Raw genomic sequence first — 20,317 nt, forward strand, 5'->3', positions numbered from 1 at the left:
TGTAATGTATTTTCCTCATCATTTCCTTTGAGACAGAGAGAGTCTTATTGTCCCTGTTTTACAGATGGGGAACTGAGGCCTGGAGAGGCTTAGTGACTTGCCCAAGATCATGCAGGAAGTCTCTGTCAGAGCAGGGAATTGACCCTGGGTTTTACAACTCAGAGGCCAACCTCTGGGCCACCTTTCAGAAGGGGTTTGATGTGAGTACAAGGAACACTAGATTGGGCCTCTTGGGCCCCATTTCAGGAAATCATCCGTATTCAGACTGAGTGCCTAAACAGACACTTTTGCTTAATGCTAGGGACATTCTTAATTGCTTTTTTGAATGTGGGTGGACTTACGCATGTGCCTAAGTACTTTCATGAATCTGGACTATAGTGATAAGGAGAAGGAGAAAATAATTCCCTCTAATGTTTAGGTGTGTATACTAGTAATGGCACCTGTTACACAAACCAGGAAGTTATTGTGTTTTAGGTCAGTGGTTCTCAAAGCCGTGTTCAGGGAAAGCCCCTGGCGGGCCGGGCCAGTTTGCCTGCCACGTCCGCTGGTTCGGCCGATCGCAGCTCCCACTGGCCGCGGTTCGTCGCTCCAGTCCAATGGGGGCTGTGGGAAGGGCGTCCAGTACATCCCTCAGCCCGTGCCGCTTCCCGCAGCCCCCATTGGCCTGGAGCGGCGAACCGCAGCCAATGGGAGCCGTGATCGGCCGAACCTGCAGACGCGGCAGGTAAACAAACCGGCCCGGCCCGCCAGGGGCGTTCCCTGAACAAGTGGTGGACTGGCTTTGAGAACTACTGTTTTAGGTGATGTGCTCAGCACAAAGTCACAAGTCAGAAAGGTTTCTCAGAAGGGTCCCAGTAATGTCATTTAAAGTTTTGATATTTCTGAGTTCTCTTTATTACAATCACAGCTTCTATCTAAACCGATAATGAGGAAACACATTATTTTGCATTTCAGGCTGAATAACTGAAAGAGGGGAAAAGCAAGTTTGGGAACTTGCTCTTGTCAGTAAAATGTCAGTAAAATGATTTTAAACTGAAATATCATTTGATATTTTTGTAGATACTCTTACAATAGCTCCATGTTGACACACAAAACAATACATTAACGCTCTACATTTAGATCTCTGGGCAAGCCTGTAATGTTCTTGTTTGCTTTTTTCTTCTTTTCAGTAGCAGTTTCAAAGATATTACGTTTAATTTTAAATCTGATTTTGGATCTGAAAATCTCCAACATTCAGGGTGTTGGGGAGGGGTTTGTTTTGATTTAGACCTATCTGTACCATAAATATTTTCATACAAGCTTTTGGGGGAAGGTTACTGTAATATAAATAATAATCAGATGTGACCATGTTGCTTGTCCACCCACCCCCCATAAAAAAATTAAAAGAACAGAGCAGGGAGAGATATGTGATATTGATTTTATAAAGACACTGAATTAGATGAGAGTTATTTAAACGGCCCTGAAATAACATTAAAGGCCACTTTTTCAAAAGAGATCTGGACTAAAATTTCCAGTGCTCAGTATCCACAATCCGAATCAGGCTCAAAAAAGTGCTCAGTCAACACACAGAAGCTCCCATTGTGACATGCATTATGCTAAACACTTTTGTAAATCTGGCCCTAACTGTGGATGCTAAGCTTTCTTGAAAATCGTGGCCCGTTTGTGTTGTGGTTGTGGTGTTCCTTCAAACTTCATAGATCCACCCTTCGGAGCATTGAGATGCAGTGAGGTGTTCATCGTACAGTGTCTCATGTAATTGACCATTCAGATAGTTAAATCTGAATTATCATGGCTCCTTTTTAAATACTTTTATTTGTTGTAATTTGGTGGAGTTTTCTTTTTTTCCCCCCTTGTGCATGTTAAATATTTATAATCAGAATTAAATGTGGGGGTTTTGATTTATATTATGGATATTTTTACCACAGCCCAATTTTAAGTGACAGCAATGGGCCGGTATAACAAAATCAGGTACAAGATCTTATCTCCTGAGTTACAAAGAAAGAAAATGAAGAATTTGTACCGATTCAGTAGACCACCAGAGGCAGAATACATAACCCAATGAAAGTAGAATCATAGAATATCAGGGTTGGAAGGGACCTCAGGAGGTCATCTAGTCCAACCCCCTGCTCAAAGCAGGACCTAATTCCAACTAAATCATCCTAGCCAGGGCTTTGTCAAGCCTGACCTTAAAAACCTCTAAGGAAGGAGATTCCACCACCTCCCTAGGTAACCCGTTCCAGTGCTTCACCACCCTCCTAGTGAAAAGTTTTTCCTAATATCCAACGTAAACCTCCCCCACTGCAACTTGAAACCATTACTCCTTGTTCTGTCATCTGGTACCACTGAGAACAGTCTAGATCCATCCTCTTTGGAACCCCCTTTCAGGTAGTTGAAAGCAGCTATCAAATCCCCCCTCATTCTTCTCTTCTGCAGACTAAACAATCCCAGTTCCCTCAGCCTCTCCTCATAACTCATGTGCTCCAGCCCCCTAATCATTTTTGTTGCCCTCCGCTGGACTCTTTCCAAATCCTTCTTGTAGTGTGGGGCCCAAAACTGGACACAATACTCCAGGTGAGGCCTCACCAATGTTGAATAGAGGGGAATGATCACGTCCCTCGATCTGCTGGCAATGCCCCTACTTATACAGCCCAAAATGCCATTAGCCTTCTTGGCAACAAGGGCACACTGTTGACTCATATCCAGCTTCTTGTCCACTGTAACCCCTAGGTCCTTTTCTGCAGAACTGCTGCCTAGCCACTCGGTCCCTAGTTTGTAACAGTGAATGGGATTCTTCCGTCCTAAGTGCAGGACTCTGCACTTGTCCTTGTTGAACCTCATCAGGTTTCTTTTGGCCCAATCCTCTAATTTGTCTAGGTCCCTCTGTATCCTATCCCTACCCTCCAGCATATCTACCACTCCTCCCAGTTTAGTGTCATCTGCAAACTTGATGAAGTAGTTGATTCATATGCAAATGACAAGGAAAATCTAATTTGAAATGTTTTATAAGGGCTAGAGATTTCAAACAATGTGTGTACCCTAAACAATACCACATTCTAGCAGCATGCAGAACTTTATGAAAGTGAGACCCAGTTTGCTGATCCTTTTGCTGCTTCAGGCAAAGAAAAGTGGTGGGAAATTGTCCAGATTCTGGCTCTCTCTATAATTAATATTCTAGTTACAGTGATTCTTTTGGGAGTGGTGCTAGAGTGGCTTTATATGAAAAACGAACAAACATGCAGATTCTAACATCTCAACCTAATGTGGCAGTCTATTAAATCAGTTCAAATTTATCCCTATGATAAACTGAAGATAATGTTAGTGCTTTTATTCCAACTTGGGGCCAGTTGCTGCCCAGATTATACCACAATCACATTGAAATTAATGAGGTGTATATATGAGGAAAGAATTTGGCCCTTCCTCGGGGAGAGTGCTTTGATTTTAACAGTGTTTTGTTTTCTTCTTTTTTAAAGATTGTCTTGCGATAGGGAGGGGGTCTTTTTAATGAAGTGCAATAAAAATGTCAAGAATTATAAGTTTAGTATGGGGAAATGTGTCAGCCCCTGATATGTTGCTGATAACTAGAACTGTATTTTATGGAGCAGAAAATTGCTCCACACCCAACTTCTTCAATTCCTTTCCAAGCTGCTTTTTTCTTAATATGACAAGCTAATCTGAACGCATGAACTGCATGAAACTGTAAGGAAATTAGCATTCAATAATTGAGAATTTGGTATGCATGGCAAACCTGATGGAGTAAAGCAAGAAAAGAAAGCAGCACCTGACTGTTTAATGAACAAAGCGTTTCCTCAAACCGGGGTGAACTTAGTGATGTTTGGGATGTGATGAAAGGGGCCTTGTAAGATCTTAGAAATAGGTCTCCCACATGGGATGAAAATTGTGTCTTGAAGACAATGTAGCTTGAGTGAAGTTAAAGGCTGTCATTTACAAGTATCATCGCTGAATATATATGATTGAGTCCATAAAGCATTTATATTGAAAGTTAGCCTCTAGCCCAGGGGCGGGCAAACTTTTTGGCCTGAGGGCCGCATCGGGTTTCAGAAATTGTATGGAGGGCCGGTTAGGGGAGGGGCTTGTGGCCTGGCCCCCACCTCCTAGCTGCCTCCCACCCCCCTGGGACTCCTGCCCCATCCAACCCCCTTTGTTCCCTGACACACACACCCCCGGGACCCCTGCCCCATCCACACACCCCTGATTCCTGTCCCTTGACCGCCCCCAGACCCCCGCCTCTGACTGTCCCCTGTCGCCCCATCAAACCCCCCCCTCATTCCTGACGGCCTCCCTGGGACCCCTGCCCCATCCAACCACCCCTTCTCCCTGTCCCCTGACTGCCCCCGGAACCCCTGCCCCTGACTGTCCCCCGCCAGCACATCCAACCCACCTCTCATTCCTGGCTGCCCCCCCAGGACCCCTGCCCCATCGAACAATCCCTTCTCCCTGGCCCCTGACTGCCCCCTGCCGCCCCATCCAAACCCCACTCCTTCCTGATTGCCCCCCCCGCGACCCCTGCCCCCATTCAACCCCCTGTTTCCCCCCCCCGACTACCCCAACCCCTATCCACACCACCACCCTGAACTGCCCTCTATCCAACCCCCCCTGCTCCCTGCCCCCTTACCGCGCTGCCTGGAGCACCGGTGGCTGGCGGTGCCACAGCCGCACCGCCTGGCTGGAGCTGGGCCATGCCACTGCCACCACGCAGCACAGAGCACCGGGTCAGGCCAGGCTCTGCAGCTGCGCTGCCCCAGGACCTCACAGCCCCACCGCCCAGAGCATTGCGCCGGTGGCGGGGTGAGCAAGCTGAGGCTGCAGGGAAGGGGGAATAGCAGGGGAGGGGCGGGGGCTAGCCTTCCAGGCCAGGAGTTCAGGGGCTGGGCAGGACGGTCCCACAGGCTGGATGTGGCCCGCGGGCCGTAGTTTGCCCACTTCTGCTCTAGCCAGATGAGTTAGACTTTCATTGAGATTTATACATTAATAAACTGCACATAAATTAAGCAGTCCTTCTAATACATAATATCATTATGTAGTTTTTAGTAGCAGCTGTACTTTATGAAATCATTGTGGAATTGCTGTGGAATCCACAGGACACAAATGTGTGGAGAAAAGCCGACTTACCAAATTATAGTTTATGTATACCTCATGGCTGGTCCATACAGAATTATTTTCTCAGGACACACCCTGGCATTTTCCTACAACCTTAGCTTTTTACCTCCCTACATATTCCACTTTCCTTCCTCACACCTTCTTCTTCTGCAGTCCCTTCAGGTTCTTCTGCTCACTGATATTCCCCAATGTCCAGCTGCTAAGAATGGATAGTTAAGTTGCTTGCACTGTTCTGTTAACGTGTCAGTTTATAGTTATTATTCTCATCTAAATAATTTAGTGGATATGTTCAGGAATCCTGCTCGAGAACAGAAACCTTTCCATTCCTTCCTGGTACAGTGCCACTGAACAAGCTTTTACGTATGTTATCAGCTCCTTCCTGTTGAGGCTACTTTCCCTGAAGCTCTAAGTCTGCTCAATATTGAAGCAGGTTCTTAAGAAATGTAATGTTGAGTCGCAAAATACTTGATTTTGAGTTTGTCTCCAGACAATTGGCCAAAAGGACGAATGATGTTCCCCCTCCTCTGGAATCCTACTCTTGTCATAATCTTGCTTTTAAGAATGATTTACTGGGAAAGTGTAACAATAACCAGGACCAGAGCTAGAGACCCAGCCAAACCCCACTACTAACATTTCTTTGATAAACAGGTCTTGCTCCAAGAGATGGTTTTTATTTTCATTCTCCTTTCCTTGCCATTTCTCTTAAGGAATTATAGGGGTTTCCTAATAGCCATTGCTTAGATTTCATTATGTTCTCAAAGCTGTTGCTGTGGCTTCAAAGTCCTAGATTATTGGAAAATAATTTTTCATTTTCCTTTCAGTCTATCTGAAACTTTCTGTGCTGTCTAGTTCTGCAAGAAATCTTGACACAGACTATGGAAGTCACTGCCAGATGAAATAAGAATGACCACTAGCCTTTGCTACTTTCAGACCATTTCAAAATCCATTTAGTTGACTTTGCTTTCCCAACATAGGCCTCTCAAGCATAACAGGGTCCTCATTCCTGTTATGTATTCTGTAATATAGGTAGGAGATTTTTAAAGGCACATAGGGCAATTAAACATTTAAATGCCATTCACAGTAGGGGAGTTGAGTACCTAACTACCATTTGTGCTTTTGAAAATGTTTATTTTTGCTGGCTGGGTTAGAAGAGAGATTATAATTCTTGTGTTTAGTTTTCATGGAAGATCTTCAGATACAACAGTGATGAAACCCTAGATAAATAGCCCATTTCCCTCCCTAGAAACGTCTGTTATGATTCTGTTACATTCCAGTAAGCTATTATTGCTTATTTATAATAATGGAACAAGACAATGAAAATGCCCAGTCTTGGATGAGCCATTTGTATCAGGAGTTGAAACTTCCATGCCAACATAAATCTTTGAAGTCTCAGTACAGTATAGTTAATTCCTTAATTCCTGCATTGTTTGCTTATCCTGGTAATGCTAAAGCCATAACAGTGAACGTGGCCTTCTATTAAACTGGCATGTGCTATTGGATTAAATAGACATTTGCTGGCAGAACTATATCATGTTCAGTTGCACCGCAGTTTCCACCATCACATTGTCTTATGCTTGTTTTTGTACATTGATAGCTTTTATCACCAAAGCTTGGATTCAAGCATATTCCTATATAACAGGCACCTTGAGAATCTCAGGTGAAATGTGCTATTTACATGCTATAATATGGTGTATAAAGGTGCTACAGAATGTAATGTATTTACAAGAAATGTAACAAACTCAACCCAGAGGTCTAGTGGTAATTCTGTTCATTGTCACTATCTGCAAATGGTTAGATCTAGTATCAGAGGGGTAGCCGTGTTAGTCTGAATCTGTAAAAAGCAACAGAGGGTCCTGTGGCACCTTTAAGACTAACAGAAGTATTGGGAGCATAAGCTTTCGTGGGTAAGAACCTCACTTCTTCAGATGCAAGCCTTGCATCTGAAGAAGTGAGGTTCTTACCCACGAAAGCTTATGCTCCCAATACTTCTGTTAGTCTTAAAGGTGCCACAGGACCCTCTGTTGCTTGGTTAGATCTAGGTATGTCACAGGAAGAGTGCAACTGATCCCTGACCGGATGTCTGGTATCACTCAACCATGACCCCTGCTCCAGCAGGCTGAAGAGTAGCAGTATCAGGCTTTGAAATGATTCCTGCCCTGTACTTCCCAGGCAGAATGAGGGTGATTAATAAGGAGTTTTTATGTTGGTGGATGACATTTCAGGGTTTTGACAGGGAAGAGGAAGAATGTGTGTGTATTTGTGTGTGTGTGGGGGGAATATAATTTAAATGCAAGTAAGAAGTCTGCTTATAAGTAAGCACTACTGCACTGCAAAAATTCTCCCAATCAATTGCTGGCCAAATATATAACCAAAGCATTTCTAATTAATTGAATTCCTTATTGTAATCTCAGCACAAATCTGTATTGTGAAAGACAAGAAAGTAACTGGCTAGTTTGGTAGTCCTAATTTTCTTACCATTAATTTTACAGTGTTCATATTCAGAAATTTGCATAACAATTTGGCTAGTATTTTAGTGTGTACATTACATTCTGACTAGATGTCCTGAAATAAAACAATTGACTGTCTGAATCTCGTAGCCCCAAATATCTGTTTTAGCCATGGATGAGCTGGAAGGCCACTCTCTTGCTAACGTCTCTTCTGGAAGGACTAACACATTAAAGCTGTGCTTCTGAAAATGACTTGAGCATAACTGGAGACATGTTGACACAGTAGTGCCCTTATAAATACCTTGTTTAAGATAGGGGGGATTCATGAAGATGCTGCTTTTTGGTGTGAAAGTATTTTAAATGGCATCATGCAGTACTTCAGAATCATAATGATTAAGTAAAATATTCATCCTATCTAAGGTTCCCTGAAAAGTGTCTTTAGGTAAACTTGAAGTCAAATAAACCATTTGCTTTTCACCTTCCAGATATCATAATGTATATTAATGTGTATTTCTAACAAGGAAACTGATGATCCCCAACTGTTCTATAATTCTTCAGAAATCTTGCTGAGTATTGACTATATCATTTGACTTTGGGCTCGTTTTAGGAAAAAGAGAGTGAGTTAGGTGGGAGAAGAAACAAATACCTTTTTGAACTTAAAGGTGGCATCATCACAGCTCTCTAAGCAGAGTCAATCATAGGACATTTCAGCCCCTTTTGTTTCATTGCTCTCCTGCGTTGATTAATTCTTTGAGACGCTGTAGCAGAGTTCCACATGTTTTCCTTTGGCTTGGTTTTAATTATCCTCTCCAATTCATCTTCACAAAAACATCAGTATGAACATAGAGCTTCTAGAATTGTATGGATTCTTAACAAGAATAGGGAAGAAAAGATTTCCTATTCCACCAGGCCGCCTAATAAACCTCTTAAACATTGGCTGTCATGAAGGATCATCATATTGTGTAAATTACAACTCTTCTCTCACAGTCCCATCCTCCCATTGACCTCTTAACAACTCTTTCTCCTTGTAGCTGAAATCTCTGCATGATCTTTTTGAATGAGTTAGGACTTGAGAGGGTAACATATCATTGCAACACCTGAATGTTTCCATGATTCCCCTTTTAGTAGTGTAGGCATCACTCCTCAGTGACATTGAGATAGCCACGTTTTCTTTATTAGCTATTCCGGTTACACCATCAGCATAGTTTAGGATGGGTGGGAAAGGGACTAGACCAGGGGTCGGCAACCTTTCAGAAGTGGTGTGCCGAGTCTTCATTTAGTCACTCTAATTTAAGGTTTCACGTGCCAGTAATACATTTTAACGTTTTTAGAAGGTCTCTTTCTATAAGTCTATAATATACTGTATAACTAAACTATTTGTTGTATGTAAAGTAAATAAAGTTTTTAAAATGTTTAAGAAGCTTCACTTAAAATTAAATTAAAATGCAGAGCCCTCCGGACTGGTGGCCGGGACCCGGGCAGTGTGAGTGCCACTGAAAATCAGCTCGCATGCCGCCTTTGGCACGAGTGCCATACGTTGCCTACCCCTGGGCTAGACACTCCAATTTTGAAGGGTGTTGTAGGCCTGCTTTGTTGCAAGGAACATTTTTTTCTTCTTTAATTATCAGTTCTTCCTGGTTTTCACTCTATAAATGTGCTCCAGTGAAAAGGTTTCTAATCTTTTTTTTAAATGGAGATATCCTAACTCCTAGAACTGGAAGGGACCTTGGAAGGTCATCGAGTCCAGCCCCCTGCCTTCACTAGCAGGACCAAGTACTGATTTTGCCCCAGATCCCTATGTGGCCCCCTCAAGGATTGAACTCACAATCCTAGGTTTATCAGGCCAATGCTCAAACCACTGAGCGATCCCTCCCCCCTCATTTAATCTCAGGAGTGGCCCTTCATGTGTTTTAATGGTGAAACAACTACAAAGTGAAGCTGAGAGGCCAGGATCCTTAACCAAGAAAGAGCTATGCATCCACTGATAAGCTATAAAATCGCTCAAGGCTTTTATTAGTAGCATATTACAAAATAAAAGTGTGAATGTAGTCCATGTAAAAATGAAGGCCCTTATAGATAGCATTGGTTTGAAACAGGCACAGTGTGAGTAGGCACTGGGCAAGATTTTTCACAAACCGTAACTTTACCAATGCCGCTCAGCTCTGATTTGCAACACTCCTCCTATTCTAGGCATCTTTAGAGTAAAATCTACTGGTTCTAATAGTTTGTACATTGGGGTTTTTTTATCAAATGAAAACTCCTTGTTTTTGCATACTTGCCTGTTCCAGAATTCAGGGTTTCTGGCTCCCTGCCCCCTCTTTATACACCACAGTACCTGCAGCACTTTTTCTAATGACAAAAACTAAATCCGTATAATTTAATTCCTGAGCAGGCCTCTCGCTGGCTATACCATCCTCTCCCTGTGGGTTTGCCTTTTAAGTAGGAAAAAGTTATGGTTAGGAAAATGTTAGGAAAACGGATACTGCCATATGTAGGTACTTTCTTATAGGGACCATTTACAAAATCTGGCTGTAAGGAGAAAATGCTTGCCTTGCCTGCCTGTGAGTGAAAACCTTTGATTTATTTTTGTCACAAGCACTAGCATTCATTCCTAGCAATCATAAAAGCCTCATTCCTCTCTGCTGCAAAAAACCCAGGATCTTCTCTCTAGAAAGCAGTCAGAGCAGTGTAAAAGACTATCTTCAGTGTTCTAAGGTCATAGCAGCCATTGACAGAATATTTGTTTTGCCTTTCACCTCCACTCCCCAGGTCTTTCTTATGGCAATTTACAATGGATGTTTCTGTAAGAGAGTTGAATTCTTTCCTTTACAACTCAGAATGGGCAGAATGAGTGTTTCAGATTTGTACACAATCAAATATAAAAGAAACAGGTCCACTCACTTAAAAATGAGAGTGAAGTGCTTATAAGGTGTAGCAGATAAGGTTATAGGGCCAAGCTCTGCTCACCTTATTCACACAAGTAAATCTCATTTCAGTCAAACCATTTTGCTTGCACGAATAGGGTACCCAGGATTTAGTCCATAATAATCCGTTTCTTTTTTTCTGACTTTACAGAGGGATGTAGTGGAGGCCTCACCGACTTAGGTCAGTTTTCCAAGGATGATGGAGAAGGACCTAGGTCAGAGTCAGATTAAGGTTATGTACTTTAGGCCCATACATTGCCCCATTACATCTAAATATGAGCTTTCAGTTCAAAAGAAAAGAAAAAAAGTCTGTAACTGAACTTATGACATGAAGTAAAAATGTGCCACAACTGTAATGGGTGCAGCAACATCTGCAGACAGTCTGGAACAGTAGTTTTAAGAGATGTGAACTGTCTCATTCATTTCTATGGTCTGTTAACGCTCAGATCCAGTGCACTTGACAGCCCTGGTAACACCACCTCAGAAAAGGACTCCGTATGTGCATAGGCCCAGCCCACTTACCAACTCACCCAACAGATGCACCCTGGCAATTGGGGTGGGGGGTCCTGCTACCACAACCTGCTTGTCCTGGAAGGAGAGAAGACCCCTGCTGACACTGTGGCTATTCCTAATCGGGGGGGAAGGTGGGGTGCCGCTACACCTGGGGGGAGAAAGTGGCCCCATGTTGCTGCCGCTACCTCTCAAGGAGGGAGGTCCTTCTGCTGCTACCGCTCCCAGGTATGGTGAGCCCATTGCCTGGGCGTTGAGGGTGGCAGAGCCATGGAAGGCCCTGTGTATTAGTGTACTAGGGTACCAGATTGCCTCAGTTCGGCCTTGAGCTAGTTTGTATATAGATAATGATGTAACTGGTTATATAAAGGTTAGATTAGTTTACAGCAGACATAGAACCACATCTAGATTACATATATCAGTGGGTATTAAAGAAAGTGTGTCATCTTGTAGTTAAGGTATTGGAGACCTGGGCTCTGCTACAGGCTTCCTGTGCAATTATGGTCAAATCACTTAAAAATCGTCCCTTTGCCTCCATTCCTCACCTGTAAAATGGGGATAAATGGCACTTTCTTCTCTCTGTGTTTTAACTATTAAGTTTGTGACAGGGACTAACTCTGACAATGTGTATGCACAGGGTGTAGCACAGCCGGGCCCCGTATCAGTTTAGGCCACTTAGCAGAGTTGTGATGCAAACAATAATAAATCAAGTGACAAGTAACAGTAGACTAGGAATTTTAATCATTGTGGGGGATGCTTTGGAGACTATTTTATGGGACAGAATATTGTCTGGAATGCACAGATTGGTTAAGGGCAGCCAGCCTGGATTCCTATTCGAGAGGCCCCACTTAGCAGTTCTGTGGGGGCTGGCTTGGTGAAAGAATAGGGGAGTGAGGCTGCAGGGACCCTGAGTGACTGTGAACACTGACCTCCCTTGCTCTCTCCTTGCAGAGCTTCTCCACATGTCTGCCTCTGCTCCCAAAGCAGCAGCCCTTTGATCTGCAGCTGGGAAGAAGCCTGCTCTGCTTCTAGCCCTATCCTAGTGAATGGACTTCAGTGCATCCCTTTCCCTGCTTCCAGGGCACTGAGGGACAGACAAAGAGCATGTTCCTTCCCAATGGCCTGCCAAAGGCGCAGCTGGGAGGTTATTAAAGATGGGTCGTATTAAACATTCAGAGCTGGCTACTGCTTGCCATCCAGCCTTCTCCCCAGCAGCCACACTTGCCTGTATTGCTCCCCAAAGCCAGGTCAGACCCCACTGACCAGTTACCCGAGCCAGGTGAGAGAACCCCAGCACAGCTCATTCTCCTGCCCTCCATGCTGCCATGTGCCATGGAGAAGAGAGGGTGCATGTGCTGCTCTTTTGCTGCTGCTCTTAGTGCTGCTGCTCTTGGAAGCACTCACTCACTCACTCATGCCCGTCAACAGTCTGTTATTTTCCAGCAGCATCTGCTACCCTTGTGCACACGCTTCAGAACTTGCCTCTTGCTAATGATACAGGAAGCTACCTGCATAGGAAAGGGGAAGTGGTCAGATGTACCAAAAGGAGCTAAGTTACTACTTAAAAAATAAATAAACCAAGAAACTCAATCACGGTGAACCTCATTATTCTATTTAAAAATAAAAAGACAAATGGATGAGCCCAGTTGCACTCTAAAGGAAGTCAGAGTCAAACTTTATTTAGAAAGCTATTATAGAAAGCTTATCACTTATTTATTTATCCACTGGGAGTGCTCTGCTGATTGGTGGTGGGGGAAAGTAAATGCAGTGCCTGAGGAGGTAGTCATCCTGGGAGATCTCACTCTGAAATTAAAGGGGCTATGTGGAAAAGAGATAAAAGGATTCAGACTGGTAAGCCAAGGTGATTGTAAGAAAGTAATTGTCATGCTGCGGTTAAGAAGCCAGAACTATGTAGGTGGTCCTAATAGTGATATTAGGATTCAGGACCTGATTCCCCACTGCCTGGCACCATGGGGAAGTCATTTACACCTGGGCAAAGTGGGTGTGAAACACTACCAGATGAGAATTCACTGCTAACTTACACTGGTGATAGCAGTACACCCCCTTTGCACAGGGATCAGTTACTACACTAAGTGAAAGGCAGTGGAGAGTCAGGCCCTCTAAGTCCAGTGTAGTGCAGCTACTTTCAAAGAACATGTTTACTTTTTTTGTTTTCTGCAGATTATTTGTATTGTAGATTCTAGAAGAATATTTCCAAAGTCTCATAAATTCCTCTCTGGATCTCTCTTGCCCTCATCCCTTTTTTGTAGTTATCTAAGGCAGTGCCTCAGTTAACAATTCTTTATGTTCTTTTCAACAGGTTTCTACTTTCCTGATAATAATTTATTGTGCAACTTTGTCTTTCTAACTGACTTTTAACCACATAAGAACTACTCTGCCATTCTTCTTTGATCCGAATTCAGTCTGCTCTCATCTTAGCTAGTTTATTACCTTCACTGCAAAGATAATCTACCTCTTTTAGCCCAGTTTTATTCCTAGGCTCTTCCAACCATAATAATTCCCCGTGGGACTCCTTGCTTCCTGCTGTCTATTCACATGTTGCTGCAAACTAACAAATATTGGGTAATTACACTCACCAGTCTTCGACCTTTTCTGATGTAAACTAATAGCTCTTTATTTCTCCAGTTACATTGGAAATTCCAGTTCCCATTTTTACACAATATTGCAGGAGTACTTCACAGAACGTATTGCTAAGGGTTTTTTGTGAGGGGTGGTTGGGGGGATTCCCATCAGACATTCTGACTTGTACAACTGTGGGGCCATCATCAGTCTGCTGCTGATCTGCTGAGACTTCTGCCCCAAATCTGTGGGATTCTTCTTATCACTAACTTTACATCATAAATCTTGAGATGTTTCTAAAGATTTACTTGCAAATGAAAGGATGTATTCAACATTGCAGACATGGCTATGACTCATCAATAATTATTTATGCTTCATTAGTCATCATATTTAATTTTTGCATAAATACTAAAATTATACAGTCTCCTTTAAATGGTTTAGGTTTGTTTTAGCTGCTCAGTAGCAGGGCATATAGCAGCCACGTAGGAGCAAATTTGCGCTCAAACTTCCCCTTCCCAGCATTACAAGGGCATCCTACTATAGAGAGATTTGTGGAGACTCCAGGAATAGGACCTAGTTAAGCAAGGGGTTTAGGCATGTAATTAAGGAAGGGGTTAGGCATGAGACCACTCACATGCTTAAAGTGAGGCATGGGCTTAAGTACTTTGTACAAAATCTGGGCCATAGGGCACAACCCGTTTTACATCACAGTAATTTACAGTGACACCTTAAATGAATTCCATACACATTTATCCAGCTCTGGAGTTGAGATAAGGCAAGTGGGAAACAACAAGAGCAGGAAAATCAATTTCTTTCCACCCTAAGCTGCATGAGAAGAAAATGATATTGGGAGAATGGGAGGACCAAGACAAGGCCTGTCCTGGGGTGAAATGGAGGAAAAGTCAGAGTGAGCATAAAGATAACATTTATATATATATTATCCCTTTCAGTGCTTGTTTCTTACAAACATCAGATGGTGAGGGTGTGGTCTCCAAGAGCAAGTTACTGCATTAAGATAAATCAGTTCAAGTGCAATTTATTAGGGGTTTGCCCCAATGTAACTAGATAGATTGTTAGCTTTAGCAGTATAAGGATTCTATTGTAGAACATGTCACAGGTGCAACGGTTACTGCCACCAAGCCTGCCAGTATTTTCCCTGACACTTCCTTTCTCTCTCAATCTACTCTGAGACTGCATTTAAAATTACACTAATCCATTCAATAATTTAAAACAGTACAGTTGCATTTTCCCTGAACAATAGTGTGCTGTTTGTTTTCAGCCTGCCCACTCTTCTAATTAATCTCCCAGTTACACTTTTATTCAGAGGAATAGGTAAATGTTTTAACTGTGCTGAGTCAATATTTGTGTACAGTGTAGTTATGAAACTGATTCAAAACCTTTGTTGCTGACTGTGTCTTTTCTATGCCCAGGATCTGGGCGTTTGTTTGATGCTTCAGATATCTTGGTAGAGATATTTGGATTGCTATTAATGTGGAAGACAAGTGTCATAGAAGGGGTTGAATCTCCTGATTGTGTTTCATTCCATCTGTCAGGTACCTAGATTTTTCACTGGGAGTTTTGTCTTTTTCCTTCTCAGTTACTTTCCCCAGTGTATTTATCCTGCACAGAGCATATTGTGCTAAATCTTCTATATTGGGTTACTGTGGGAGCTGGCTGACTTTTTTCCAGCACTGGGCCTCTATAGCAGAAAAAAAGGATAGAGGTTTGGCTACTAGAGTAAATGGAAACTCCTCCTCATCTATCTGCTCTCTACCAAACAGAGGTAAACAGCCTCTAGTAAATCTGATGATGTTGCAGCTCCTTTCTGTCTCTCATAAGTCACAGTGGAAGGATTCATACTTCATTTTTGTGGCATAATGTCAAGTGTGTCAGCCATGCCAAACCATCACCATCACATATGTAAACACTTGAATTTTCCCTCTGCTTCCTAAAATTGCACATCTGTGTTCCATGTAAATAAATAAGGCAGCCTGGGATTCCCTGTTTCTCAAATAGCGTCCTTGTTCTCATTTCCTAGAACATGCTATGTTAATTGCTTTGCTAGGAGCAGATCTGGGTCATCACTTGAAAATGAAGTTGTTATAAAATGGCCGTGTTGACAGATGGCACAAATGGCATAGCTAATCAAATCTACTCCAGTGTTTTCATGGCAGTAGGGAATTATTGCCATGCCAGTAAATGAAAGTCTTATAAATGCTTAATGTAGAGCAGGCGGTGCGCTGTTGTAATGACAGGTTCCAGAATCCTAACTCAGAGATGCAACAGTGATTATATCCTCTAAGACTGGCATTTCCTTGACATGTGTCTCAGAAATATTTTGCAGACAATTTGTTTGGAGCCAAAACTATCTAATTTCTGATAAAGCTGCTTTCCCATAATATTGTTTGGGATCACCAGTGTGTCAGCAGAAAGTGCTAAATAAGCAGTGTCTAGCCTTTCAAATTCTTTAGGGGGCAGTAATCTCAGGAATGTTTGTTTTACATGTTTTCGATAGGAGCTGTTGCAAATCCTTTCACAGAGCATGGCTGTATTGTTAATTATGACAAATTATATTGCCTACTGCAATATTTCAATGGTTTGCCAAAAAGAAACTTCAAAACAGTAAATGAGTAAGTCTGGGATAAGTTTTATTCATTCAACCTAATGAATTTATAAATTTGGCACCATCTCGATCCAAGATATAATACAAGATGGTCCTAGATCAGGGGTAGGCAACCTATGGCACGCATGCCGAAGCTGATTTTCAGTGGCACTCACACTGCCCTGGTCCTGGCCTACGGTCCAGGGGGCTCTGCATTTTAATTTAATTTTAAATGAAGCTTTTTAAACATTTTAAAAACCTTATTTACTTTACATACAATAGTTTAGTTATATATTATAGACTTATAGAAAGAGACCTTCTAAAAACGTTAAACTGTATTACTGGCACGCAAAACCTTAAATTAGAGTGAATAAATGAAGACTCGGCACAGCACTTCTGAAAGGTTGCCGACCCCTGTCCTAGATACTGCTGGACTCCAGTAAGTGTGGGTGTATAATCTGGCAGTAATTATCTGTGTATAATAATATACTGAGGGGTTGGGTATTTAAGTTTCTAAACATTGGGCCTAATTTTCAGAAGTGCTGAGCCCCCAGCTCTGACTGAAATAAAAAAAAACCTGCAGGTGCTTAGCCCCTCTGAAAATCAGGCTCTTCTTAGAGTTGGGCAAATATGGTATTGGCAAAGCCATTCAAACATCATTGAAAATTAGGGACTGAATGAGCCTTTTGAGTGTCACATGCAGGTAAGAACCTGGCTTTCACCAGTTCCATTCTGCTCAGGCAAGTCACCCCTCATCTCCCAGTGAGAGAGGAGAACCCTGAGATTGGGAGAAGAGGACACCATCCCTCACCCAGCTTGACACTCCTTCCTTGGCCCCCAAGTGAAGGCAAGGATAAACACACCCCACTGTGGCCTCTGTCAGAGTGGGGTGTGTGTGGAAACTCATAGCCACCAAAATTCCATGTTACCACCAAATTTGGGAAACCACAAACTATTTTAGAAAAGGGTTCGAGTGGCCTCCATAGTCTTTTGACCATCCCCAAATGTTTCATGGTTTTAAAAAGATGTCTAGGCACCTTTTAATTATGAAGGGCCAAATAATACCATCCAAATATAGCTAATTGGAGCTGTGGGGGAGATTCCTTATGCTTGGTAATGTGAAGAAAAAGAACTCAAAACAACATAGGTGCCAAAAGTGTTTCACCTGTTGCAGTCTTGTACTTGAAAAAGCCCCCTTTTGTTTTGTTCCTTTTACTGACCTTTGTGTCCCATTGTACTCGAACCATGTTGTGCCCATTTATGCTATGGTACATTATCCCTGGCATGACATAATGCAACATAGTGCCATGCAAAGCCATTTGCTAAACAAATGTGGGCAAAATTTTCAAAGCAGTCTTTGGAAGTCTAGCCACTTGCTTGCCTTTTTAATATAACTTTGCATCTCTATAGCTCCTTCCGTTGAGGGATCTCAAAGTGCTTTACAACCATTAATGAACACTCCTATGAGGTGGGGAGGTTTATGGGACTCATTAACTTAAAACATTACAAGCTGCTTTGAAAGTTTTCTCATTATTTACTGAAATGAGAGGATTTTTAAAACAGGTTATTAACTTCAGTTAATTTGGCAAGAAATTCCTATGTAACCTAAATCGTTTCAGCTAGTAAGGAGATTGAAGCAGCTCTACAGTATTTGCAGACTGCCACTGGGAGTGTTCAGTTGGCTTGTTATATAATCCTGGCATGTTGATTGTACAGCAGTGAGTGTCTTGATGTCTCAGATCACCTAGCCTGATAAAAGGAGAGCAGTAATGACTGATACATTATATCCTTTCTGCTGTTGCTTTTTACAGACTAAGAAGAAGCCAGGACAGAATGAATGTAATGACTTAATTCTATATGCTTGAGATCAAACTTAAGCCTACTTGGTGCAGAGAAGCAATTAACCGTCAAAAGGGTTGGATACTCTGATATCTAAAAAATGTCTAACTAAAATAAACACCCTTAGATGAAAAGAGCTAAATGATTTAATCATATTTCAGTCAACACACTGTGCTAATCATTCAGATTATAAAATAAATCAATTAATTACAGTATCTCTGTCTCTCCCCCCCCCACAACCCCACCTTCCCTACCTCTTTCTATTTCCATCTGGACTGCGTTTATCTCTTTCATCGTTTAAAGATGCTCGAGTGGATTTGATCGCCACCGGCAAGATTGGGTAGACAGTGGCTGCCCTGAAGAGGTAAGAATGTGCTTTACAACCTTGATATGACCACCAAAGGAAATTTGCATAGTTATTATTAGGGCCCTACCAAATTCATGGTCCATTTTGGTCAATTTTATGATCATAGGATTTTAAAAATCATAAATGTCATGATTTCAGCTGTTTAAATCTAAAATTTCACAGTGTTGTAACTGACCGAAAAGGGAGTTGTAGGGGGGTTGCAAGGTTATTTTAGGGGGGTTACGATACTGTTACCCTTCTGCACGGCTGCTGGTGGCAGTTCTGCCTTCCGAGCTGGGCAGCTGGAGAACGGCGGTTGCTGGCCAGGAGCCCAGCTCTGAAGGCAGAATCACTGCCAGCAGCAGCCATGCAGAAGTAAGGATGGCACAGTATGGTATTGCCACCCTTACTTCTGTGCTTCTGACTGCAGAGCTGGGCCCTCGGTCAGCAGCCGCCACTCTCCGGCCACCCAGCTCTGAAGACTGCAGCGCAGAAGTAAAGGGTGGCATGGTATGGTATTGCCACCCTTACTTCTGCGCTGCTGCTGGCAGGGCACTGCCCTCAGAGCTGGGTGCCCAGCCAACAGCTGCCACTCTCCAGCTGTCTAGCTCTGAAGGCAGTACAGAAGTAAGGGTGGCAATACCGCAACCTCCGTAAAATAACTTTGTGACCCCCACTGAAACTCCCTTTTGGTCAGGACTCCCAATTTGAGAAACGCTGGTCTCCCCCATGAAATCTGTATAGTAGAGAGTAAAAGCCCCCAAAAGACCAGATTTCATAGGGGAAGATCAGATTTCACAGTCCATGATGTATTTTTCATGGCCGTGAATTTGTTAGGGTCCTAGTTATTATGCCTCTGATTACATTCTGCAGATTACTAAGCAGCATTTTTTAAGGCCAAGTGCATGCTACAATTATCCATATACATTACTTAAAAATTGAGTAGGTTGTATTAAAGAAACACTCGGCTGAGCAATGTCATTATTATTATTTGAAGGTATAAAATGGGCATAATATGATTTTTTTATTTCCATGGAAATATGGTAAACCCAAAATTAATGCAACGAAAAGGCTAATGCTAAACTTGTGACCCTGGTTTGATTGTTGTAGCACTAAGATTCTCATCAGAATGATGGCAGAGGCTGAGCTGTAGTTGCCAACTGCCCTTGAACCTTCCTTGCCTTTGCTCCTCCCCATTTTAGTTGTATGAAAATAGATCCTTGACGGACTCTACAAGAATAGCTCTAGCTAAAGATACAGCCGGAGCATTTTGGTTATGAATTCTGGCCAAGCCTTTAGCATTAAGTACAGATTTTGCTGTTACTAGTTCTTAAAGACTTGATACATTCAGTTCTCCTTTAAAAAAAGAAAACAACAATAGATATCTGACATGAGGGAGGGTGGGCGGCGATCCTGGGACTGCTGTTGACTACAGGAGATGCAGCCAGAGGGTAAGAAGGCCCAGAGCGGGTCATTTTCAAGTCACATTCATTAGTATCTTACATTATGTTGGTCCTTTCCCAGTGGCCTCATTGTACAAGTTTTTTTCATGTGAGGATTTGTGGTAATATGAACTCCTCGTTGTTTTTGCTAATTCATCTAACAGACTTTGATTCTCTCAAAGGCTGGTAAAGAGCAATTACTTTCCCTTTTTCAGCACTAAGGGCCAAATTCTGTCTTCAGTTACAACAGCGCAGCCCCAGTGACAGGATACGGCAGGGTATAATTAAAGGCAAAGTATGTCCCCAAGTGTTTAGAAAAGCACGCTTGATTTTAGTCTCAATAATTGAGTCCAACGCATACACTGATATGAGCCCATTGTGGTGGGGGTATTTTTTTGTTGGAGTTTTTCCTCTTATAAAAAAGACCTACCTATCAAAAATATTACTAACATGGGGTTGAATTTGAATGAGTTACTGTGTTTTGTGACTAGGAGAGCAACCTTATCTTT

The 20,317-nt window shown here is 42.5% G+C and overlaps 1 protein-coding gene across 1 annotated transcript in view; it reads left to right on the forward strand.

The window, feature by feature from the left end:
• The window catches only part of PLXDC2 (plexin domain containing 2), a 363,862-nt gene that overhangs the window by 298,725 nt on the left and 44,820 nt on the right, over positions 1-20,317 (forward strand). The window contains exon 11 of the mRNA XM_065398467.1: positions 18,324-18,384. Coding sequence (XP_065254539.1) covers positions 18,324-18,384 — 61 coding nt within the window. The remainder of the gene's footprint in view (positions 1-18,323; positions 18,385-20,317) is intronic.

Source organism: Emys orbicularis, chromosome 2, assembly GCF_028017835.1.
Source record: "Emys orbicularis isolate rEmyOrb1 chromosome 2, rEmyOrb1.hap1, whole genome shotgun sequence".
NCBI lineage: Eukaryota > Metazoa > Chordata > Testudines > Emydidae > Emys > Emys orbicularis.